Source organism: Pristiophorus japonicus, chromosome 21 (assembly GCF_044704955.1).
Source record: "Pristiophorus japonicus isolate sPriJap1 chromosome 21, sPriJap1.hap1, whole genome shotgun sequence".
Lineage (NCBI taxonomy): Eukaryota > Metazoa > Chordata > Chondrichthyes > Pristiophoridae > Pristiophorus > Pristiophorus japonicus.
In genome coordinates this window covers 12,035,448-12,061,044 of record NC_091997.1, presented here as the reverse complement: position 1 = coordinate 12,061,044, position 25,597 = coordinate 12,035,448, and the positions used below count along the sequence as shown (strand labels likewise).

The following is a 25,597-nucleotide window of genomic DNA, read 5'->3' as shown; positions in this document are numbered from 1 at the left end:
ATGTAGCCTCAATGAAAAACATTGGGCAGCCTATTGACTGTTTAGAAGACCCAGTTTGCTTAATGGTGCACCGATGATGTAGAGTTAAGTGCAATCAGCTATGTGAATACTGCTAGTATGGTTCTGAAGCAGGACCAACACCAATCTTAAATCATATCAAGACACTTGAGGGCAAGCTTGGGGTCACGATTACTGTTGCTTAGACAATTTCTGATCACTGCACCACTAGATGTATTACAGGTCGAAAAACTCTAGGAGACATCCTTAGACTCTAGATATACAAACCACAACCAGAGTTTACCTAGTATTCCATTTGCTCTTCCCAGGGAAGGGAGATTTTCTAACTGACCCTTGAAATAATTCAAGTCAAATACAACTTTTTCAAACATACAATATAATTGTTAGCAACTTTACAGACAACTTTCTGAAACTACACAAACTATTTATGAATGATAAATAACGAAGCTTATGTACTGTAATCACTCGTGGCCTCAGGCATTCGGGATGGAATACAGAATCAAAGTAAAAATTACTTTGAATATATACAACTAGGCCCACCAGGCATTTGTCGGTTTAACTAGATTTGTTACTTTTGACCATTTCTCGTTTTTCAACTCCTTACAACTCAAAACAAAGCAGCAAATTAGCACACACTTTTAATGGCTATTATATTAGCAGGTTGTTACCATCAAACTGATTGGTAAATCTGAATTATAACACTATGCTTTTGCAATACTATGAAATGTATAAAAGACTTTATGATCGCATACTGAACTTTTCAATATACTTTGCAACCATAATTTTCACTGTACAGAACTGCGGTTTCATCCTCTCACCCTGTACTTTGCAGTTTTCTAAAACAAAGGTCATTTTTCCTGTAAACATTGCTTATGTTAATAGCGTCCAATGGGAATTATTACTTTTATGCAATGTTGAGTCATGCTACTTTTACTACTGATACTTGCATTGGTACCTGCCTATTCACGGCTTTCGAAATGTAGAATGAGGTAAATAAAGTCTTGTCCTACCTAATTTTTTAAAGTTCATTTTTAACTTTAAAAAAAATTACTACATTGAAATGAAATCGGTCAAATCATTAGTTCCTTTTGAATTAATGAGGCAACTGCTTTGCAGTCTCAAAGCGGTTTGCAGGGACCAAATGCTTCAAATACACACAGCAAATTTTCCAAAGTCAGAGTTCTGTTCCCCTTTCAAGTCAGTGCTTGTGGAATTTGTTTCAATAGAAATCTCCCCTTACTGCATCAAATGTTTCCTGAGTCATACTATAAACTAGAGCCAGAGCTCAATATTAATGATGTCTCTATTTTTGAAAATTGAACTTTGAGCATTTCCCTGATGCTTTGTTTAACAGTTACGCTTTTCTTCCATTAATACAGTTGAATTAAAAAAAAAACACAAACCCCACAAAAAAAACATTTAACCCCATCCAAGTCATGCTATTTTGCTAAAACATTTTCCAATCCACTGAGAAAAAAATTCCAGACTTATTTAATTTTCTGCCTATCCACTGTTTTTAAAATTTATTCCTAATACAAACTGTTCTAACATGATTACAGACTGAATGCACCAAACAAAATGGTAAAATGTTGCATTGGAAGGGCTTCATTCATTTTACATTTTTTTTTTCTCAGAACCTGATATATAAACATTTGGACTGGCAATGTGCTTACACATGGTTAAAAACATGGTATCAAGCACTCAAGGCCCTCCAGCCTGGTCATACTGATGACCTTACCTGTAACTTTGGCTGGTTGGAGTCTTGGCTCCCGTACTAATTGGCTCATTAGCATCAGACAACAAATTAGTGTACCCTGAGAATTCAGAAACTGTAGTCCTAATTCTGTGGCCTGCCTCTTCGCTGGCGCCGCTGTTGAAGGTCATTGGCACTCTCCCACCTGACTTGAACTGAGATCCAAAGGCCTGGGCAAAATTCTCAATCTGATAGACCTGATGGTTCAGGCCAGCCTCCAAGTTCTTTTGCTGTTCCAGCTGCCCAACTAGCTCCTGAGATGGCGTCAGCCTTTGATGAGCAGCTTCTGTACTGGGAAAGTGAATGCCAGGTTGGGAACTTCCAACCAACAAACCAAAATGCGACTTTGGTGAGGTGGTTGGCAACACTGAGGTAATAGATGGACTGAAGCCACACTCGAGTGCAGGTGTGGTGTAAGCCTGTTTATCAGGGAATAAATTATGGCTGGGGAGACTTGATGGAAGACTAGTGGGACAAAACTGCATCCCTGGGTTCAGTGAAAAACCGTCACCTTGACTTGTTCTCTCTAAAGCTTGCTGGAGGTACTTAGAATATTCTTGGAGCATTCCTGTTTTGTCACCACGAGATGCGTGTGGTTCTGGGCAAACAGCTTCCTCATGTATCTCTGGATTCTCTCCTGAAGAATGGATTGGGATATGTTGGTCAGTAATATCAAAAGGAACATCATGCTGGCCCTCATGTTTGTGGGAATACTGGTCCAGAAGGCTTTGAAGGACCTCATCTGGAATTCCAGACTTGTCGTGACAGACTTTCACATCCACGTTCATTGGAGAAGAGTCCAGCAGTGTAAGTGAGGCTTCGTTATCCATCACACTGGCAACTGCTGCCTGAATTACGGACTGTTGAGATGCCATCTGTCCTATACTTACTGCATAGTCATTGTTACTGGAGGCAGCTTGTAAGTATCTTTTTTTCTTAAAAAACTGCATAGCGTCATCATAGTTGCAGTTATTGGCCGGTTCTGTTTTATTGCTCGTGTTCTGCAGCAAGACAATATTATCCATGCTGGTGCTATTGTTCAATTCCAGTGTTCCTTGCTTATTAGCCATCAGCTTTTGCCTCACCAGCTCTGAGGCAGGTATAACAAGATGTGTTGCATTGTTCAGACCTGTCCTTTGAGGGCTCTTCCGATTCACTTTTTTGATTACCAATTTAGGGGCTCTTGTTTGCAATTCCTCTTCATTTGTACTTCCCAACTTCATACTAGAGGATACCATCGGCATCTCCACAGCATATTCATGCATGTTATATACAGACAATTTATCCTTACAGCTGGTTAAGCTACTTGGTAGTTCAGAGATAGGGATGTTGGATTTATTCTTTTTGCGGACTGCCTTGTCCTTAGTCTCCTGAGATGTAGCTTTTGATTTTGCTTTTTTGCGTGGAGCTGTAGTTCCCTGAGTTGATGTGAAACAACCATTTCCCATTTGATTGGATGGACCAGGTTCCATTCCATTCTCACTTTTACCAAGGACTTCACCACATGTTCGTCTGTGCTTTAATAACCTGTCTGTTCTGGAAAAATACTGAGGAGATGAAAAGCAGAATTAAAGAGGTTTCATGCAATAATATTTTTTATAAACATACACTCAATATAAATTACTTTTCTAAGAACATAAGAAAGAGGAGCAGGAGTAGGCCATTTGGCCTTTCGAGCCTTGTCCGCCATTCAATAAGATCTTGGCTGGTCTTCAACCTCAACTCCACTTTCCCGCCCGCTCTCCACAACCCTGGATTCCCCTAGACCCCAAAAATCTATCTCAGCCTTGAATATATTCAGAGACTCAGCATCCACAGCCCTCTGGGGAAGAGAAGTCCTAAGAATCACAAGCCTGAGTGAAGAAATTCCTCCTCATCTCTGTCCTAAATGGCCGACCCCTTATCCTGAGATACCCTTTACTCCCCCAAAATAAACTCTACAATATTTCATTATACATCAGTGGTTAAAGGGTAATTATCACTCCCACTGAAAAAGAGGTGTAATTTAATGAAATGTAATTTCCGCATAAATACAAGCCATATAGATGTGTGGTGGGGGGTGGGTGGGTGGGTGGGAGGAGAGGGTTTACGGCGTAGAGAAGATAAGAAAATAGTTGCTGGGGTCTTGCTGTGTGGCTGACTAACTTTACCTAATGTGTGGTCATCCAGGACTTCATTCTTGCTACTTGGTCTCCTACTGAGGAATTGATGTCGAGAGATGTAAACAGGAATCTGCAGGACATGTGTTGAGATAGCTTATGCTGGTTGCAACAGGCTCAATGAGATTATTCTAGTGAGTAGTTAAAGCAGACTAGGAAGGTTCAGCAGAATTCTTGCATGTGATAAGTTAAATGATCTTAGATGGAGCAGCGGCAGAGATATTACAACAGGCCTCAGCATCCCCAGGTCTGTATCAGAGGCTAGGACTGTGGGGGAACGGAGTGATTATAAGTGAATTGAACCACACAAAATTACTTTTTAATTTAGCAACAGTGTCGGCCAGTGTTTCTGTCACAGTCTGGGAAAGAGGAACCGGAGGGAAAGAAATGATTAAGATTTCTCTCTTCTGGTGTGTGCTGGTGGAAAGCTGGGTGATAGATTGGGCTAACTTGTGATGGCCCCTGTAGGTGAATAACCTGCCAATATTTGCTGTCAAACCTCACATTATTAATGGCACGAAGGGCGAAGTATCGCAAAATGCCAGACACCCATGAAATTATACTCTAGTGAGGAGCCACCAACTTCAAGAGAGCAGGAAAGTGGAGAAGATTGGTGGTGGGATGGAAGCTTCTGCCATAATGAACCAATACATCACTGCAACATGCTTCAAGCTGGAACAGGCTTAGCCAATATGGTACAATGCCATTTTAAAAACGGTTCAAGTTGTTCTACAGGACCGCAATTCAAGGGGTCAGATTTAGAAATTTCTACCAATATTTTGTTAGAATGACCATGGTCACTTCCAACATCCTTGCAAAGCCTATTTTCCATACACGACAAACAGCAGAATAATGAAAGTAACAAATAATTTGGTTTCTGGAAATGTAGAAATTTCAGCATAGGTTAACATTTGGCCTATTGTTTGATTACATGTTCAATTCTCTAGAATCTCTCTCCTTTCTGAAAGTCTCAGCAGCTGAAGAGGAGTTGACCATACTTTGCCTCCTCCACTCCTTTTGCGTTTAGGTCAGGCTACGTGGACAATAGACTGAGACAACTGTTTGGTCTGAGGACAGTGAATGAGTGCCCTGCAAAATCAAATCTGGCCAATAGGTTTTCTGAACAGCAACAACCACCACTCCTCCCAAAAGAAATAATTTGCCTTGCATCCATTATAAAATCTATTTAATTAAAGCAATACCATATATTGCTTATGGTTCCAGCTATACAGCTGGTTCCTATAGCATACAACCCCATACCTAACCCCCACAAACCTGTCTTTATTAAACCAGACAACAGTACTTTGTTATTTACATTCTACATCTTTTCCATTCACAAGAATTGCTTTCAAAAGCTGCCCATTCATCAATACCTGTTGACAAGTGTGGCACTGGTAAGGCTTTTCCCCACTGTGTGTCCGTTTGTGTCTCTCCATGTGATATTTCTGGATGAACCTCATATTACACTGATCACAACAGAATGGCTTCTCTCCTTGAAATAACATATATATATATATATTTTAGATTTTAAAACTTCAAAATATATACGAATTAGCACTTCTTGTACACAGCATCGACACATACAAGTTTACAATTAAAACAAGTTTAAACAAAAATTAAATGGCAAGAAAAATTAAAAGCACTGAAGTTAGCTGAAGTAGGTGCCAATGTAACTGCTGTGTGCATACCACTGTGGATCTTCTCATGCCTTTGAAGCAAATACTTCTGAATGAAGCACATGTTGCACTGGCTACACTGGAAAGGCCGTTCACCTACAACAAGAACAATTTTAGAATTATCCCTCCAACACAGGCGGTCAGGTCAAACTTAGCTGTCTCAAGCAAGAACTGTAGCAAGCAGTTCAAAAGTAAAGAAGCAATAAAATACTATGCACGATAAAAAACTGCATGAAAAACAGTGGGAAAATTTATAGCTTACTTCCAGTACCATCAATACTTTTCAATCCTTACCAGTGTGAATGAGCACATGGCGACGAAGGTGGTAAGAACTACGGAAGGAGGCACAGCAATGCTCACATATATGAACCTTTGGACCATGTAAAAGACTGGTACCATCTCCACCCGTTGAAGACTATGAAGAAAAACAATTCCGTGTTAAAGCCCATGAACTAATTTGATTAAAACACAATCAAGCCCCATACTGTGTTACTGAATTATCTTCCAAGGTCAAGCCATAATGGCAATTAGATTTTAAATAATTTTAAGTCGTTGTGGGGCAAGTTGATACATTCGCACGCACATCCTAATATTACTAGTCAATCTCCTGTGGCATCGTGCATGAGAAGTAACATTGCATGTAGCCTTCATGTGAAGTGAGCGTATAATTGGACCAGTATGCGGAGATCTACTTCATTCTCTAATTTGAAGTCATACATTCTGTCTTTATTTCTGTATTTTCATTTTAAAGTCCTATGTACATATTTATAAATGGAAACTGTCCATGCAAACTTCCCATGCTATAGTTACATCCCCTGGTGTGGTGGACTAGGAACTTATAATGGAAACATTTGATGGGAAGTGTACACAGCAGTAAGATTTAATACATTTATATTTAAATAAGTGGAATAATCAACAGAAGCAGTGAACATCTAGAAGATTTTAAATGTAATAGTTTGTAAATAAACCTCAATCTTTTTGCATCTAAAACAAGACACGATTCTCTTAGAGGTTGAGCATCAGTCCACTTTGCTCCATTTCCCAGTCAAATCCCCATATTTTCTGTGCAAGTACATAGAGAGCTTTTTATAGAATATTTTAGTCAGGTTTTAACATTGCTTATACAATGATATTCAAGCCTTGTTTTGCTTAACTCGGGTGGCAATTTGCTGCAATTGTTCAGCAGCATTTTGCTTGCTTACAAATTGTAAGCTTTTTAAAAAAATCTGCTGTCACAAGATTTTGACTGAGCCAAGTCATGAGTAAAACTAACGATACATTTTGATCTATATGCCTGTATTGATTAATACAAAAAAAAATAAAATCACTGTTTTTAAACTGGCTATTCATGATCCATTTTATACCACCTGAACATTAATGTGAAAGCATGACAGAGCTGCGCTTCAGGCATGCATCTGCCATGAAGTAGCTAATCACATGCTTGCCATTATGCTACAGATACGGGTGTTATCCTTCAGACAGGTGGTAGATATAATCAGTGAAAGAACACAGCCACAAAAAGACATGGTGTGGGAAAGAATATGAAGATAATATTTTTCAGCAATAGTTTGTGAGCTGCGTAAAATTATTTGCCTAGTAAAACGGCCTATGGCAGCTACAATGGCCAGGTTTGCCACTAAATTGAGAGCGGGTTTAATCTAAAAAAATGGGAGCACTGAAAAATATCCTACTAGTTGAGAGCAGTTCTTACAATGAATGAATGCCATAGGTTATTAAGGAGTCACACAAACAGCTTGTGCTTTATGACACACACGTTACTCGAGCACTTCAATGATTTATAGTTGGACCTGTGCCAGTGTGTGTGTGTGAGAAAGAGGAGAGATCCAGATAGAATGGCTACTATCTGACCCCATTAAGTGATCTTAGTTTCTTCCTTATATGCAATGTTGAGCACATTACTGCCATCATCGTAACAAGGTTAAGCAAAACACTATTGAAGTTCATTAGATCTGTAATCAATTGAAGATGTGGAGAAATTATTTTTGCCACAACTTCAAACGAATTTTAAAAATATATTTATATTTCGATGACAAGTGTTGCCGGCTGCAGCAGTTGGAAGGGTTACTAGGAGTGTGCACTGAAAGATAGCAACAGACAATGTATATGTTAATTCAGCTCAGTCAGGTGGTGCACTTGATTTTATCAGCACTCAGCACAAACAAAATATTAAAAATGCTTTACTTCCTTAAAGTTGCAGTCTGTTACATTCCCAAAACCATTGGAAATGATACAGAACACCACTGCGTTAACTTTTGAGTTTCAAGGTGCTGATGAATTCTGTGTTCAGCAACTCTGGATTACACATTTTAGTATAATCTTCAACCAGTAATTCCCTGGGTATTTTTAAAATGCAATAAGCTGCCCAGCTAAGTTCTAAAATTAATAAAAACTGCTGACTTCAGTAAATAATTAATCATCCAAGCTACCTTCCAGTGTAAACAATGCACTGAAAAAAAATCCTTACCTTGGACGTTTCACTTCGTTTGCGCTTGGGTTTTGCATCCTGAGTTTGGGAGTTCTGTTTCTTTGCCCTCTTAACATTCCCTTGTTTTGGAACAGTGAGGTAATCTTTTTCATATCTGACTTGTGACTGGGGGGGGGGGGGGAGGTAGGAAAAAGAAAATGTAATATCTGTAGAGACTTTAACTCTTATGCTGGGTCCTAAAATAACATTTTCACAACAACAAAACTACTATTTAAAATTCAGAACATTGAGAAGTGGCAGATACAAATTTTGTTTGAATCCACTTTCTTTTTAAGTGTTTCTTCTCTCCCTTCATGCACCACGCCTGACTGGAAAAGTGAGTAGGCAACCCACAACCAGGCCTCTGCCAAATTCCCTCTGCACGTAACTGGTGTGCGACAGCGGTACAGGATAACCAATCTCATCCCTTTGGGTAAAGGTGCCAGGGCTTCTGTGAATTCCTTCTTCGATAGCCATAATCAAAGTTGGAATTTACCGCAGGGGAAAATTGCAGACAGGAACTTGCTTTCTACTTATGTGTTCAGCTATACTGGGAAGCTGGGTCAGCTACTTCAAAGCATTACTACTCTGGAACAGTTCCAGTACATTGACATACTGACCCAGAACTTGCGGTCAGAACTAGCAGTGTTTGACGCCATTTTGCCTTTGAAATTGACCGCAACTTCAGGATTCAGCCCGTGTGCAGCCGAATGCAGAAATCCCATTCGTTGTCATTTACTGCTCCTCTACTGGCTGCGCTGTGGACTCCATTAAGTTAAAAACGTTTAGATTTTAAAGTGAATAATTAAAAAAAAAAGTTTGTTCATGATATTTCAGCTTCTACCTTAACCCAGTGTGTTGGTCCCAATCTTTACTTCGCTATCTGTAATTTTTTTCCCCCCGCTATTGTAATTTTGTTTTTTTAAATGATTCATTATTAGTGCTTTCTATTTCCTGGTACCCAGTCTGAGAATTCTGCATTATGATTGGCTGCTTAGACAGCTTGCTGATGCCATAGCAGCTCACACTAGGGGATCCCCACTAAACTATGCTGATTTCAACTGCATCTGAACTTCTTGCCACAGAGATCGCAAGACCTTTGTGGGAAGCTTACTTCGGGACCAGTGGCGATTGCCTTTACTTCACCGCTGAGCGCAAATTGCGGGCCACTGTCATTTATTAGGCATCAAAATATGATATTCAGGCAATAAATGATTATATTTATTTTTAACAAAAATGTTGCACAAACATTGATTAGTAGAACAGAAAAAGCACATCTGCGTTCAAATATTTTCACAGGCACAATTCTTCTGAGTAACAAGTCACTCGAAATGTTATGTTAATGAAAGTTCTAATTTAAATAAAAACACAATGTACTACAGGGCATATGTAGGTACTGTAACTTCTTAATAGCATACAACAGGTCATTCTGGCCCCAAAATATAATCAAAGCATTGAAAGGTAGCAAAGAACAAATATATTTAGCAAGTAAATCTTTTAATGAGCTGAACCACTCTTTGTAATTTAGTGCATTGTTGTTAAAATGCACTAAATTACCAATTCAGAAATAGTACATGCAGTGATAAATATCCCATCTAAGTTTTCAAAGTAGCGTCTGGGTAGCATGGCCAGCAAGTGTAGAACTACAGGAGCAGACTTTAAATCCCAGTCTCGTGAATAGTTTCAGAGTGGCAAATCTTCAAGTATAAGTCAAGTGGCAATTATTAAGAATCTAATCCAGAGAATTAAGATAAAACATAGTCTAAACCAAACTTGCCAGGGCTCCAACTCCCGATCGGTGACTGCTGCTGGAAAGTGTATATATGGGGGACAAGTGTGGACAAGGTCTGGCTGTGACACCTTCGTATTACTGCCTAGGTTCACCCATTAACAATGACCATTTAGACAAGGCGCTGAAGAGTTGCCAACTGACGTGGAACTACACTCCAACCTGAGCCAGGACCTTGGGGACAGGGGGGAAAGAGACATTGGGGAAAACCCACAACAAATGTAATGAATCTGATAGCCTGACACCAGTCATCAGGAAAATGCTGGAATCCATCGTTAAGGAACTGGTATCAGGGCACTTAGAAAATCATAACATGATCAGGCAGAGTCAACGTGTTTTTATGAAAGGGAAATCGTGTTTGACAAATTTATTAAGAGTTTTTTTTGAGGATGTACCTAGCAGGATAGATAAAGGGGAACCAGTTGATGTAGTATATTTGGATTTCCAAAAGGCATTTGATTAGTAGCCTTTTATGTGGCACCTTCACAAGATAGGGGCCCATGAGAGTGGAGGCAATGTATTAGCATGGACAGAGGATTGGTTAATGGACAGAAAGCAGAGAATAGAGATAAACGGGTCATTTTCATATTGGCCAGCTGTAACTAGTGGAGTGCCGCATGGATCAGTGCTGGGATCTCAGCTATTTACAATCTGTATTAATGACGTAGATGAAGGGACCGAGTGTAATGTATCCAAGTTTGCTGATGATACAAAGCTAGATGGGACAGTAAGCTTTGAGGAGAACACAAAGAGTCTGCAAAGGGATATAGATAGACTAAGTGAGTGGAGAATAAGGTGGCAATTGAGAGCATAATGTAGGGAAATGTGAGGTTATTCACTTTGGTAGGAAGAATAGAAAATCAGAATATTTTTTAAATGGCGAGAAACTTAAATGTTGGTGTTCAGAGAGATTTAGGTGTCCTCATTCAAGAAACACCAAAAGCTAGTATGCAGGTACAGCAAGCAATAAGGAAGGCAAATGGCATGTTGGCCTTTATTGCAAGGGGGTTGGAGTATAAGAGTAAGGAAGTCTTGCTACAATTATACAGGGCCTTGGCGAGACCATACCTGGAGTACTGCGCAGAGTTTTGATCTCCTTATCTAAGGAGGGATATACTTGCCTTGGAGGCAGTGCAACAAAGGTTCACTAGATTGGTTCGTAGGATGAGAGGGCTATTCTATGATGCGAGTTTAGAATAATGAGAGGTGATCTCATTGAAACATACAAGATTCTGAAGGGGATTGACGGGGTAGATGTTGAGAGGTTGTTTCCCCCGGATGGAGTGTCTAGGACTAGGGGGGAATAATCTCAGGATAAGAGGTAGAGGTCATTTAAGACTGAGATGGGGAGGAATTTCTTCTCTCAGGAGGGTTGTGAATCTTTGGAATACTTTGCCCCAGAGGGCTGTGGATGCAGTCTTTTAGTGTATGCAAGACAGAGGTAGATTTTTTTAGACTCTAGGGGAATCAAGGGATATGGAGATCGGGCGGGAAAGTGGAGTTGAGGACGATGATCAGCCATGATCTTATTGAATGGCGGAGTAGACTTGAGGGGACGTATGGCCTACTCCTGCCCCTAATTCTTATGTTATGATAGCGGTAGTCCACATTAGTAATTCTATTGGTGGGGGGGGGGGGGTGGGGGTCGGAAAAAGGAAGAAAAGTTTAAAACTATTTTCACAAGGAGATGAATCGTGAGAATCTATAATCTTCTTCAGTCATTGAATTAGAACATATCCAACAATCAAATGGAGCTCGGCAAACAAAGGTTTCTGGGAGGAGGGGATAAGAAAAGGGAGGATTAAAAAGAAAAGGGAGGATTAAAAAAAAAAGCTAGTAACATAGTGGCTTGCACATCATTTTTTCACCTCTAGCACCTTGGTTCCATTCCAGTCAAGACTGTTATAATGAAAGTCACTCCTCTCTCTCTCCCTCTCTGCTCCAAAGGTCCTCTGTGAAAAAATAAACTACTCAGTAAGGTCTTCTTCATTCCTTGAATCCTTGAATGATGTGCAACCCCCACATGGCATAGCACAGTTGGATAGATTCTGGGAGTATGATATACTGAGCATGCGTATAAAAAGTGTCACGGAGTCACTGACCGGCTGCGCTGCTCATGACCTCTTACTCCAGTGTCGCATAAAGTTCAGGACTCACAACTTTACTGCAGTTCATTTTGATCACAAGCTAAACTAGAACTAACCACTTAATCCCTCCAAAAAAACCCTTGATGGGTGGGATGTTTGGAGGGTACATACTGGATTCAAAGAATTATGACAATACGAAGTTACTGATTGATCAGTTCACATAAAGCTGGCGGTAAATGATCCAAATGCAGTGGAAGACTGAAATAGCCACATGAACCAAGCAGAACCAAGTTAGACTAATGTCAACCATCATTCTAAAACAGACTATCTGGTCATTTACTTCATTGCTATTTGTTGGACCTTGTTGTGCACAAATTGGCTGCCGTGTTTCCCTACATTAAAAGTGACTACACTGCAAATGTATTTAATTGACTATGAATCAAGCTGGACCATCTGGAGGTCGTGAATGGTGCTATATAAATGTAAGTTTGTTCTTATGGAGTCACTCCAGAATATGTGGGCCATCACCATTATAACAAACTAATTTAATAGACCTCATCACAAAATGTTTCCACTTTTGAGCTTAAGGTTACTAGTGGATGCTCAGCAGGAACTAATCAAGGCATCTGCAAGTGGGAACAGAAGGCCATGATCGAATATAGTCACCTTTCCATTATGCGTGTTATGTGTAGGCAGACTCCCTTCCCGTAAAGACATTAGTAAATTTAAATTTCACAACTTGCCGTGCTGGGATTTGAACTCTCGACCTATTTATTGCAGTACCATAAGCACAATGCTACTACACCCAATACATATGGAAGATACGGAATTAGCAAGAATGACCAATCTCACTCAGGCAGGACACAGAATATGAGGGAGATTAATCATTCTTCTTCATTCCATATCTTCCACACGTGAGAAATGCCAAAATTCATATTGGTAAAGACAGTTCTTCAGAGGTTGGGGTTACAGCATATTGTTGAATCAAAGCATCCAACACTACCTGACCCGGGAATGCCTGATGCTAACATTGGGATGTCAAAATGGAAAATAAACATTCCACCTCTCAGCACTGACTTACTTCACTGTAATAAGCAAACTCACAGAATTTTTCCTAAATAGGTGGAAATAGAGAAAAAGAGAACAAAGATCAAAAATACATTAACAAATTACGGGGCTTCCCGATAGTCCAATAGATAAATGCAACACATAGCATAATATTGGTGCACAGCTTTTATCCCAAGCCTGTGCTGAGCTAGCTGATCTGGTAAAGAGGGCATTACAATTTAGCTTCAAGGTCCCTCTGCTAAAAAGGGAAAAAAGAAAACATGCCACTCTTCATTGATATGGCGTGGCTCCCTACTGGAAAGCATATGCTTAAGACATTGGAAGAACGTAGGATCCGGCTCAGCTACAAAACCTCCCCCTCATTAGAAAAATAAGCTACCAATGTTTGTGTTCTGAGCTCACACATGAAGAATGATCAGTTGGGCTCAAGGGTTACCATCACATGTGGAATCGTATCACAAGTGTGAGGCATTGATTCAGGCGGGAGAGAGATAAAACCGAGGAACACAAATTCAAATGGTCTGCCCAAAATATTAAATTGCAGCCCGTATAAAATTTCAGTCTGGTTTAAGTACCATCTGGGCCAACGATAGAAGTTCATTCATTGATATACTGGGCAAGAAATACATTTACTATCGAGCAGTGTAGGGAATGGAATGGGAATGTAATACTTACCACACCGGTATGATTCAGGTTGTGGGTCAAGATGCTCGGTCCCCTGCCCATCTCCTCTTCCTCAAGAAGTTTATTCTTAAAAAATACAAATCCATCATGCGCGGAGAACTTCTTCTCTTTAACATCAGAAATGGGCTGCATATATTCGGACGGATATTTTTCTGCTGGAGCGTCGGGATCCTTTTTGAGGATCAAATCCTGAGGTACAGCTGGTGTGACAGAATGGGCAGCGAGGCTGGAAAAATTTGTGATTGGTGGGAGGTGACTGAACATGATCATACCGGAAGAGAAGTTTGGTTCCATCCCACCGTTCCTGAGGAATTCGTTACCTAACTTGTTGTGAACAATGCTCATGATGCAAGTCTAAAATGATTCAAAGCCAGATCGACAGCACACTCCTGAAGTAATGAGAAGAGAAAAATATTAGACATATGAAATGGCAAAGTACACAACGTTACACGCTAGGTCACTCAAATTTACAATGTGCTTTGCTAGTCAGAGCATGGCTCCTGACATTTATGTTGCACGGATATATATAGTAAACTCCTAATACAAGGGCGCAAGAGGATGTCTATGTTGAAGTCTGTAAGTGGACCTTGGAACCTTTAACTCAAAAGCAAATTAAAAAGTCACTCGACCTCAGTGGAGAAGTATAGTTGTGGGATCAAATTCTGTTTATAAGCCACTCAAAACTTTGCTCTTGATGCTTATGACATCATAATCACTCAGTTGTGTAGTTGCCGAGTAACAGATTCTTATCCATTGTTTTACTGAAGGTACAAAAAAGTTGGTAGGGCTCAACTTTCGGACCTGGATTTTGGAACTGTACTCACATGATGGCCAAATTAAGTAACAGGAAGTATAACTTCATTAGGAAACAGTGTGTCCTGGACAAAGTAATGAAGTAAAAAGTGTACATAAATCTAGTTATATTAAAGATAAACAAAATAGATTCAAGTGATGGCTAACTGATATGTTTTTTTAAAAAGCCACCCTGCCTCTGCTATGCTCCAAATTACCTCTTTCATTATGAGAAACAGGTACGTTCAAAAGACTAATGTTCTGTTTAAGACAACACCGTTGCTTCCTCTTTCAGCTGGACAACCCAGCGTGGGATTCAGTCTTCACCACTGCTTCTCTTGAAGGGTGAAATAGATATAGAACACCTATTATATCACCATACAAGGACAAATGACAAAACACCCGACATGGGAAAATGTGTTTCAAAGTTAACTTGGGGCTCAAACTACTGATGGCTTATTACAAAATAAATCACTCAAAAAGTTTCAACTATCTACTGGATACTACATTTACTTATAATGTTCGGTTTAAATAATCTAGGGTCATTTCAATGGCGTGAACTTCCTCAAAGTAAATATTCTACAGCTGCTGTACAATATGGGTATTATGTTACTTCTCATCCCCTATGCAACCTCCTGGGTTACACAGCATGAACTTCAGCTGAAAGGGGGAGTGGGCAATTACAAATATCTTTGTAGACTTGACTAATGTTACACAGGGAATAAATGGATCTGAAGTGTGACACTAGTTGGAAGTCCTGACAATTTCTTCTTCTTACCTCCCCACTTCATCTATGGCCGACACACCACTTCAGTAAAGCCCATATTTGCCAGATTGGTTAACTGTATAAATATATTGTGTTACTGCGTTGCAAAATCCAAACTCAGTATTTTTTGCCGCATGATATAAATTGAACAGCTCCCCTGGTGGCTCAGTGAGTTTATCCAGTTGTAGGTGAGCTGTGCAAACCAGCAAGGTTCCCATTTCAATCCTTGAAATGGCTGAAAGCAGCTGGAGCAGATGATAGAATTGTTCTCAAAGCCCCTCGGGGAAGGGTAAGCTAGCCACAGTTCCACCGCTGACCAGCACCTGTAGCATCATAAAAGGCAAAATGCTGCAGATGCTGGAAATCTGAAATAAAAACCTGTCGTGTCATACTGTCTCTAGGAGGGTAGAAAATTGGCAAGAGAAAAAGATCAACGAATCACAACAAACAGGAACCAGGTTTCACGGTGGATTAAATACTGGCCTCAAATCCAGCCCATCTCCTCCGTCCATTGGATGTAAATGTTCGACATGAAATGAGTTTGAGCATTCGCAGTCTAGTTCCTAGTAGGTACGGGCCGACAGCATAAAACTGTCCCTAATTTAGCACTAAGTGAGACAAGGCCAAAGATGATTAATGCGGGAAGTGGAGAAAATGTTGCTGGCCGCTCGAGGCATATTGTTGGGGCAGAGTACAGGAAGCTATCCTCTAAACAGGACTGCGCTAAACCCGAGTTTGGGGCGCTTGATGGTGACAGTGGATACCAGAAATGGGAAGTGCCACATTCTCCAGCCCGAACATCTCTCACCGCATTGGGCACAACTTTTTTTCCTCCAGTGAGTAGAGCTAAACTTTAAAAATGCACTCAAATTTCAAAATGAATATACTGTTTTTTGTCAACATGAAAATATTTCTAGTGCTTTCCTAAGGTTTCTCAGATTCTAAATGCAGATCACTTCTTTTCCTCGAAAACTGCTCAATTACATTTAACTCCAATTTTGTTTCATGGCAGCATTTGGTTAGTTCTAGAAAATTTTCTTCCATCATCAGGAAGCTGTGGTCTGGCTCTTGGACTTAACATCTGGCATCCATGCTGCTCTTCTGGTTATTAACAGAAGGTGGGCTTTTGTTGGGTTGACCCAAGTATGCCAATACACATACTAAAGGTTGAGCACTGTAGCCAGGTTACACAGTCTGAAAATTCCAGGATATGGTGGTCACATTTTTGCCTGAATTAGTGCAATATTAAAGATCTGTATTTCATCTCCTTATTTAAGGAGCGCGTACTTTTTACTGAAACTTACAAGTTGCAAAACTCAAGTCATTTTACAGTGCGGCATAAAAATAAATACTTACGCTGGTGCCTCTTAGTAATGTATCTGAATGAGTATTCAGAAGGGGGATCAACATCCTTATAATTTGGTTCATTTTATAAGCACACACAACTGCCTGGATTTTGCAGTGAAAATAAGTGAGGAATCCCCCATAAGCATGGATGGGGATCACAAATAAAAATACATTTACACAGCAAATAAAATGTACACATTTAAAATTAATTACAATACAATTTAATTAAACATTTAAAACAAAAATGTAATTTTTTGAAAAATAAATTTATATTCATTTAAACTCTTACACTGGTAAAAGTAGGCCTTATGCCTGCTTTTACCAGGCATAAGAATTTTGCAGGCATTCGCTGGGCAGTATTTGGGTAAATAGCCCAATTCTCTGCCCACGGATGCCGTTTCCTGGGCCATTATCTGTAAAGAAAATTCTTGACAGATCGCAAGTTCAAGGTTTTCTTGTATGCGCTTTGCATGTGAAAACCTGTGCAGTCTACGGGTGTCCCATAGGCTCTGGAAAATCCGAGCCATTATAATACTTGCTTAAATGGAGATTTCGCTTGCATCAGATCCATAAACCACTAAATTTCATTGCAACTAAGAATCACATTATTCCAGCTATTATGTAATAAAAATTAAACAAAGATGATATATAAATAACAGAAATTTATTGTGAATCTTACTTCATTGTCGTTTTACTCCCCACCATTACAGTTTAAATCTTCAACTCAACTCCCAAAATATCCAGTATTTGCAATGAAAAACTAAGTTTGCTGAAATGCAACACACCTCCACATCAGAGAGGACCACAGGAGAACGAAGAGGTATGGGTGTGGCACATCTCCTGCTATAACAGAAGACATTGTGCACATAAAAACCAAATCTCCAATGGGAAGAAAAAGGCTGAAATGTGGCAGCCTTGTGAAAATTGAAGATATGTGAAGGTTGTTAAAGGCTCTGAGGTAAAAAGCAAATCATTTGACTTTGGCTGCATGTTTTATCAGTTACGTGAAAAATGTATTTTTTACTAAAATATTATCCTAAATGCTATAGTAAAAAATGCCTGAGCCATCACCCATTCCTTAGCTCTCCCTTGATCCTGTACTTTATGCTTACAAAATGCTAGCCAGAGAATGCTTGCAGTCATTTGTTTTAAGAACATAAGAAATAGGAGTCGTCGGCCATTTGGCCTCTCGAGCCTGCTCCGCCATTTAATATCATGGCTAATCTGATCATGGACTCGGCTCCACTTCCCCGCCCGCTCCCCATAACCTTTTATTTCCTCATCGCTTAAAAATCTGTCCATCTCCGCCTTAAATATATTCAATGACCCAGCCTCCACAGCTCTCTGGGGCAGAGAATTCCACAGATTTACAACCATCAGGAGAGAAGAAATTTCTCCTCATATCAGTTTTAAATGGGCAGCCCCTTATTCTGAGACTATGTCCCCTAGTTTTAAAGTCCCCATGAGTGGAAATATCATCTCTGCATCCACCTTGTCGAGCCCCCTCATTATCTTATATGTTTCGATAATATCACCTCTCATTCTTCTGAACTCCAATGAGTATAGGCCCAACTTACTCAACCTATCTTCATAAGTCAATCCCTTCATCCCAGGAATCAATCAAGTAACCTTCTCTGAACAACCTCCAATGCAAGTATATCCTTTCTTAAATATGGAGACCAAAACTGTATGCAGTACTCTGGGTGTAGTCTCACCAATACCCTGTACAGCTGTAGCAGGACTTCTCTGCTTTTATACTGCATCCCCTTTGCAATAAAGGCCAACATTCCATTTGTCTTCCTGATTACTTGTTGCACCTGCATACTAACTTTTTGTGTTTCATGCACAAGGACCCCCAGATCCTTCTGTACTGCAGCACTTTGTAATTTTTCTCCATTTAAATTATAATTTGCTTTTCTATTTTTTCTGCCAAAGTGGATAACCTCACATTTTCCCACATTATACTCCATCTGCCAAATTTTTGTCCACTTAGCCTGTCTATATCCCTTTGTATCATCAGCAAACTTGGCTACATTACACTTGGTCCCTTCATCCAAGTCATTAATATAGATTGTAAATAGTTGAGACCCCAGCACCGATCCATGGTACCTGACTAGTTACTGTTTGCCGACCGGAAAATGACCCATTTATCCCGATGCTTTGTTTTCTGTTAGTTAGCCAATCCTCTATCCATGCTAATATATTACCACCAACCCCGTGAACTTTTATCTTGTGCAGCAACCTTTTATGTGGCACCTTATTGAATGCCTTCTGGAAATCCAAATACACCACATCCACTGGTCCCCCTAATCCACACTGCTCGTTACATCCTCAAAGAACTCCAGCAAATGTCAAACATGATTTTCCTTTCATAAAACCATGCTGACTCTGCTTGATTGAATCATGCTTTTCCAAATGTCCTGCAACTTCCTTAATAATGGACTCCAGCATTTTGACAACCACAGATGTTAGGCAAACTGGTCTATAGTATCTTGCTTTCTGTCTGCCTCCTTTTTTAAAAAAAAATAGGGGTGTTACATTTGCAGTTTTCTAATCCGCTGGGACCTCCCCAGAATCCAGGGAATTTTGGTTGATTATAACCAATTCATCCACTATCTCTGCAGCCACTTCTTTTAAGACCCTAGGATGTAATCCATCAGATCCAGGGGATTTGCCCACCTTTAGTTCCATTATTTTACCGAGTACATGCACTACTTCTTTATAGTATTACATTTCTCCCTCCCTCTAGCCTCTTGATTATCCACTACTGGGATGTTTTTAGTGTCTTCTACCATGAAGACCGATACAAAATATTTGTTCAAAGTCTCTGCGATTTCCCTGTTCCCCATTATTAATTCTCCAGTCTCATCCTCTAAGGGACCAACATTTATTTTAGTCACTTTTCCTTTTTATGTACCTGTAGAAACTTACTATCTGTTTTTATATTTTGTGCTAGTTTGCTTTCATAATCTATCTTCCCTCTTATTTTTTTTGTCATTCTTTGCTGGCTTTTAAAAGTTTCCCAATCCTCTGGCCTCCCACTGGTCTTGGTCACTTTGTATGCCCTTGTTTTCAATTTGATACCATCCCATATTTCCTTAGTTAGTCACGGATGGTTATCCCTTCTCTTACAGTCTTTCCTTCTCATTGGAATATATTTTTGTTGAGTTGTGAAATATCTCCTAAAATGTCTGCCACTGCTCATCAACCGTCCCACACTTTAATCTATTTTCCCAGTCCACTTTAGCTAACTCTGTCTTCATACCTTTGTAGTCTCCTTTGTTTAAGCTTAGAACACTGGTTTATTAATCCTGTCTCATTACACAGTACCAGATCTAAGATAGCCTGCTCTGTGGTTGGTTCCGCAACGTACTGTTCAAGGAAACTATCCCGGATACACTCTATGAACTCTTCCTCAAGGCTACCCTGGCCAATTTGCTTTGTCTAATCAATATATTACACACAACCCCATTGCCAGTGATAATGGGGAGTAATTTGCGGCCCCTACGGATGCATCCGAAGTGCGCACGGGGCGGTGGCCCCCCAAAAGTTCCCACGTGCGAAAACCCAGAACTTGCGATCTGTCAAGTTGATAGACTATACGAATCCGAAAGAAATAGGCCTTGCGGACAAAGAGTTGGACTATTTGCCCAACTTCTGCCCGGCGAATGCCCTTGAAATTTTATGCCTGGCAAAAACAGGCGTAAGGCCTGCTTTTACCAGTACAAGGGTTTTTTTTTAATTAAAAAATAAAATGTTACCACTCATTAAAAACCCAGTCCAATAAGGCAGGTTTATTTTTATCCCTGTTAAAACATTTTTTTTTAATTACAGTTTTGTTTAAAATATTTAATTAATTGGCATGTTTATGTTTTAAAAAAAAATGTATTTCATGTGTTCGTGTATCTTTTAAGTAATCCCCATTCATACTTATGAGTTCCATACAAACTGAATTCCTGCAAACATGAATGCTTTTTTAATGGGGTTGGCAAGCCCACCTGATTCCAGGGGTGCTTGTAACTACATGTGCCCCTGGGTTACGTGGCCCTTTACCCGCAGGTACCTGGAGAGGCCCAGGAGCGCGAATCTATGAACCTCCCGGACCACCAAGTATATTCGTAGATCTCGTTTGCAGGTCGGAAGTGTCCGACCGCAAATTCTGGGCTATTGGGGAAGAAAAGTATGTTGGGGGGGGGGGGGGGGGGGGAATGAAAGAGTACTTTCAGTACAAAATTCTACCTTTCACAAAATAAATGAATACTCTCTCCAAAAATATGCAGGGTCTCCCTCTGTGAGGCTGCTCTAGTGACATCAATTAGAGGGAGCACCCTGGAAAGGTTCCATTATAAGCACCAGTTGGCACTTGAAAATGACCCAAGGCCAGTCTGGAGCAGTCCAAAACCAGGAAACCACATTACTGGTAGGGAATGCAAATTTCCCAATCTTTAGCTAGGCTTTCTGAAATTTGGCAGTCCTCAGATTTAGTTTAAAGTTGAGTCACACCCACCTGACCCCCCCCATATCTCTATTTGGCACTTTGGGAAGCACAGGATGTTCCCCACGTGATGACATTACAGCAATTCAACTGTGGGACCTGACTCCAGAATTTTCACACTGGGGGGAAAATTTACAATTATTTTTAAATAAATTTTTTTGGGGAAATGCAGAGCACTTTGAACAAAAATATTCTTCCCCAGACTTTCCAATGTTTATCACGCACATTCATGTCAACAAAGCAGATATTCTACACAAGATATGCTCATAGGACACCTCTGATCAAAGTCAAAGTTTGAAAAGATAAAATACAGGAAGAATGCAAGACAAACACCAGTGAGTGTACATGTGTTTCACGCTGTACTGTGACAATTTAGTAGCATATTCATAATCATGTAGCCTAACTCGATTAAAAATAATGTAACATTTGGCATTCCACACACTAAATATCTATTTCAAATAGGTTTGATACAATGCAGCATGTTATCCTCAACCAAGCACAATCAGAAATGTGAATTTCAGAAAGATGCAACAATGGGACATACAATTGCAGTTTTTATTGTTAGATTTTAGACTCTGCTGATTCAGAACAGCAGTTAGGGTTTCCAAGTTCATTTTGTATCTAAAGCAGCAGTATCAAGAAAAGCAACCAAAAACTACAAGAACAAAATTAGACAGGAGAGAAGGCTAGGAGGTAGTGATTTTTATTGAAAAATACTCACCCATTTTAAAAGAAAAAATATTAAGCTCCAGATGAAAAAAAGTTGCTTAAATTTAAGTACAATTTTTCTTACGAACAGGGACACCATAAGAGTAGGATCTTCCTTCCTGCGAGGTCATTTCAGTGACATCACTGACTGGGAGCATTCCTGTGCCCTGGAACAATTCCATGGGAAACAGCAGGCACAACTCCAACTATGTGATGTGGCTTTCCAGGTATATGGTGTGGCAGTCAAGTCAGTCCCACTCTCCTTTGCCATGGAACTACTGAGGGATGCTCTCCATCAGTGATGTCAACATAGCTGCCCCAATGAGTGTCCATATCCACATAAAAGACAAAAAAAAAAATTACATTTTCTTGATCCTAACATTTACTGATACAAAAAGTGGCGTATTTTGAACAAAACACAATTGCCTTCCCTTTCAGTGTGTAAGATTTGAATAGTAAGTAAAGTGGGTTAATGCAGCACTTCACTTTAAGGCTGGCAAAGGGATAGGCTAGAGTGGGAAAAATTGCCTAAATTTCAAAGTATTTCTAATCTGGATGAAAATTTAGTTTACAAAAGTTGTGAATTTTATTACTCTATGAAGTTAACACTTTTTACTTTAAATATTAGTTCAAAAATATTGCCTGGAAATTGAAAAAAAAAATCAAAAGGCAGTGGCATAGGCCCCCTTTTTAAACTTCCAAGATATTAGCCTCACTCAAGTTAAGCCAATTGGAATGAACGAGGCACCCTGGCTTTGTCTGGAAAGCGGCACTCGGCTCGATTGCTTTATTCATTCTTCCGCGCAAACCCTTTTCCCGGGGCGCTGCGTGAGTTGGACGGGCGGGGTGCTTTTTTTTTTTGCGCGACTGTTTCTGGCCGGCTTTGCGCCGCTTTGTCCCGCTGCCCCAGCGAGCCGACTCTCGGGCTCCACGCACCGGGCCCGCTTCACCCAACGCTCCAGAGCACGGCTCGGCTCAGCCGCCGCCGCCTTCCGTTCGGTTCTAACCTCCTCCCTCACCCACCCACCCACCCGTGGCCGCCGGCGGCGGGGAGAGAGCCGCCTCGCCTTACCTCGCATCGCCGCTCCCCGAATTTAAGGCCCGATTCCCTCTCTTCGTTTGTCAACACCGTTCAGCCGCTCGGCTCCGCCATCTTGGTTCAAGCTGCACGCTGGGTAAATACGGGGTGTCGGACGGGGACAAATCCCGAGCGGAGCCGAGCGCCTCCGAAGAATGCTGCGCACTGCGCACGCGCAGCGCTGCCCTGCACCTGGGCAATTCGACGCAGTGCCACATTGGGGTGGTGAAATGTGAAGCAGGCTGAGGGTTTACGTAACATAAGAACATAATAAGAACATAAGAATTAGGAACAGGAGTAGGCCATCTAGCCCCTCGAGCCTGCTCCGCCATTCAACAAGATCACGGCTGATCTGGCCGTGGACTCAGCTCCACTTGCCCGCCCGCTCCCCATAACCCTTAATTCGCTCCCCATAACCCTTAACATCGGAGCCAATGTTTGGGGGTGGGTCACATAATGGGCATTGGGGAACAAAGTTTTCAGTCACACTCTGTTGTTTGAACATGACAGTGAAAGCAGAGCAGGTCTCCAGTCGTCCTGGTTAACCCTTGCCACTGGATAAAGGCCGAGCTCTGTCAAGCCCGTGTGGTGGCTGGTGTGCAATGGTCGCCACACGTTAAAAAAAAATTCACGCACAGGCATGATCTTATTGAATGGTGGTGCAGGCTCGAAGGGCCGAAGGGCCTACTCCTGCACCTATTTTCTATGTTTCTCTGTTTCCACTCCCTCAATTGGAGTTCAGGACTGGAACATCGGGTCCTTCATTGAAACATCTGTGAACTCGTGGAAGCAAGTCATCCTCCTTCGAGTGACCGCCTATGATGATGACATTGAACACACGAAATAGGAGCAGGAGTAGGCCATTCTGCTTCTCGAGCCTGTTCCGCCATTCAACAAGATCATGGCTGATCTGGCCGTGGACACAGCTCCACTTACCCGCCTGCTCCCCGTAACCCTTAATTCCCTTATTGGTTAAAAATCTATCTGTGATTTGAATACATCCAATGAGCTAGCCTCAACTGCTTCCTTGGGCAGAGAATTCCACAGATTCACAACCCTCTGGGAGAAAAAACTTCCTTCTCAACTCGGTGTTAAATTGGCTCCCCTGTATTTTGAGACTGTGCACCCGAGTTCTAGTCTCCCCGACCAGTGGAAACAACCTCTCTGCCTCTATCTTGTCTATCCCTTTCATTATTTTAAATGTTTCTATAAGATCACCCCTCATCCTTCTGAACTCCAACGAGTAAAGACCCAGTCTACTCAATCTATCATCATAAGGTAACCCCCTCATCTCCAGAATCAGCCTAGTGAATCGTCTCTGTACCCCCTCCAAAGCTAGTATATCCTTCCTTAAGAAAGGTGACCAAAACTGCATGCAGTACTCCAGGTGCGGCCTCGCCAATACCCTATACAGTTGCAGCAGGACCTCCCTGCTTTTGTACTCCATCCCTCTCACAATGAAGGCCAACATTCCATTCGCCTTCCTGATTACCTGCTGCACCTGCAAACTAACTTTTTGGGATTTATGCACAAGGACCCCCAGGTCCCTCTGCACCTCAGCATGTTGTAATTTCTCCCCATTCAAATAATATTCCGTTTTACTGTTTTTTTTTCCAAGGTGGATGACCTCACATTTTCCAATATTGTATTCCATCTGCCAAACCTTAGCCCATTCGCTTAACCTATCTAAATCTCTTTGCAGACTCTCTGTGTCCTCTACACAACCCGCTTTCCCACTAATCTTTGTGTCATCTGCAAATTTTGTTACACTACACTCTATCCCCTCTTCCAGGTCATCTATGTATATTGTAAACAGTTGTGGTCCCAGCACCAATCCCTGTGGCACACCACTAACCACCGATTTCCAACCCGAAAAGGACCCATTTATCCCGAATCTCTACTTTCTGTTAGCTAGCCAATTCTCGATCCATGCTAATACATTTCCTCTGACTCCACGTACCTTTATCTTCTGCAGTAACCTTTTGTGTGGCACCTTATCGAATGCCTTTTGGAAATCTAAATACACCATCGGTACACCTCTATCCACCATGCTCGTTATATCCTCAAAGAATTCCAGTAAATTAGTTAAACATGATTTCCCCTTCATGAATCCATGTTGCGTCTGCTTGATTGCACTATTCCTATCTAGATGTCCCGCTATTTCTTCCTTAAAGATAGCTTCAAGCATTTTCCCCACTACAGATGTTAAACTAACCGGTCTATAGTTACCTGCCTTTTGTCTGCCCCCTTTTTTAAACAGAGGCGTTACATTAGCTGCTTTCCAATCTGCTGGTACTTCCCCAGAGTCCAGAGAATTTTGATAGATTATAACGAATGCATCTGCTATAACTTCCGCCATCTCTTTTAATACCCTAGGATGCATTTCATCAGGACCAGGGGACTTGTCTACCTTGAGTCCCATTAGCCTGTCCAGCACTACCCCCCTAGTGATAGTGATTATCTCAAGGTCCTCCCTTCCCCCATTCCCGTGACCAGCAATTTTTGGCAAGGTTTTTGTGTCTTCTACTGTGAAGACCGAAGCAAAATAATTGTTTAAGGTCTCAGCCATTTCCACATTTCCCATTATTAAATCCCCCTTCTCATCTTCTAAGGGACCAACATTTACTTTAGTCACTCTCTTCCGTTTTATATATCGGTAAAAGCTTTTATTATCTGTTTTTATGTTTTGCGC

General features: G+C 40.9%; 1 protein-coding gene across 2 annotated transcripts; it reads right to left on the bottom strand.

The window, feature by feature from the left end:
- Positions 1–377: 377 nt before the first annotated feature.
- On the bottom strand, positions 378–22,986 carry znf281b (zinc finger protein 281b). 2 transcript variants are annotated; one of them, XM_070864394.1, is made up of 8 exons: positions 22,900–22,986; positions 13,711–14,108; positions 11,749–11,832; positions 8,092–8,217; positions 5,901–6,021; positions 5,619–5,702; positions 5,304–5,422; positions 378–3,318 (listed from the first exon to the last, which is right to left on the bottom strand). In XM_070864394.1, exons 2-8 carry the CDS (start codon positions 14,062–14,064, stop codon positions 1,753–1,755), a joined length of 2,454 nt encoding a protein of 817 aa, XP_070720495.1. In that variant the 5' UTR covers positions 14,065–14,108; positions 22,900–22,986; the 3' UTR covers positions 378–1,752. The 2 variants fall into 2 exon arrangements, with proteins under 2 accessions (XP_070720495.1, XP_070720496.1); XM_070864395.1 differs by lacking the exon at positions 11,749–11,832.
- Positions 22,987–25,597: the final 2,611 nt, after the last annotated feature.

Bases quoted from the DNA above. Each gene is read 5' to 3' on its own strand.
- znf281b (XM_070864394.1), bottom strand. From the start codon at position 14,064: ATGAGCATTGTTCACAACAAGTTAGGTAACGAATTCCTCAGGAACGGT. The intron at 8,218-11,748 runs GTGAAAAAATGA...CCCCCCCCCCAG, and splicing joins ATGGAACCAAGGTGCTAGAG to TCACAAGTCAGATATGAAAA. The intron at 3,319-5,303 runs GTATTGATGAAT...TCATCTCCTCAG, and splicing joins AGTGCCACACTTGTCAACAG to TATTTTTCCAGAACAGACAG.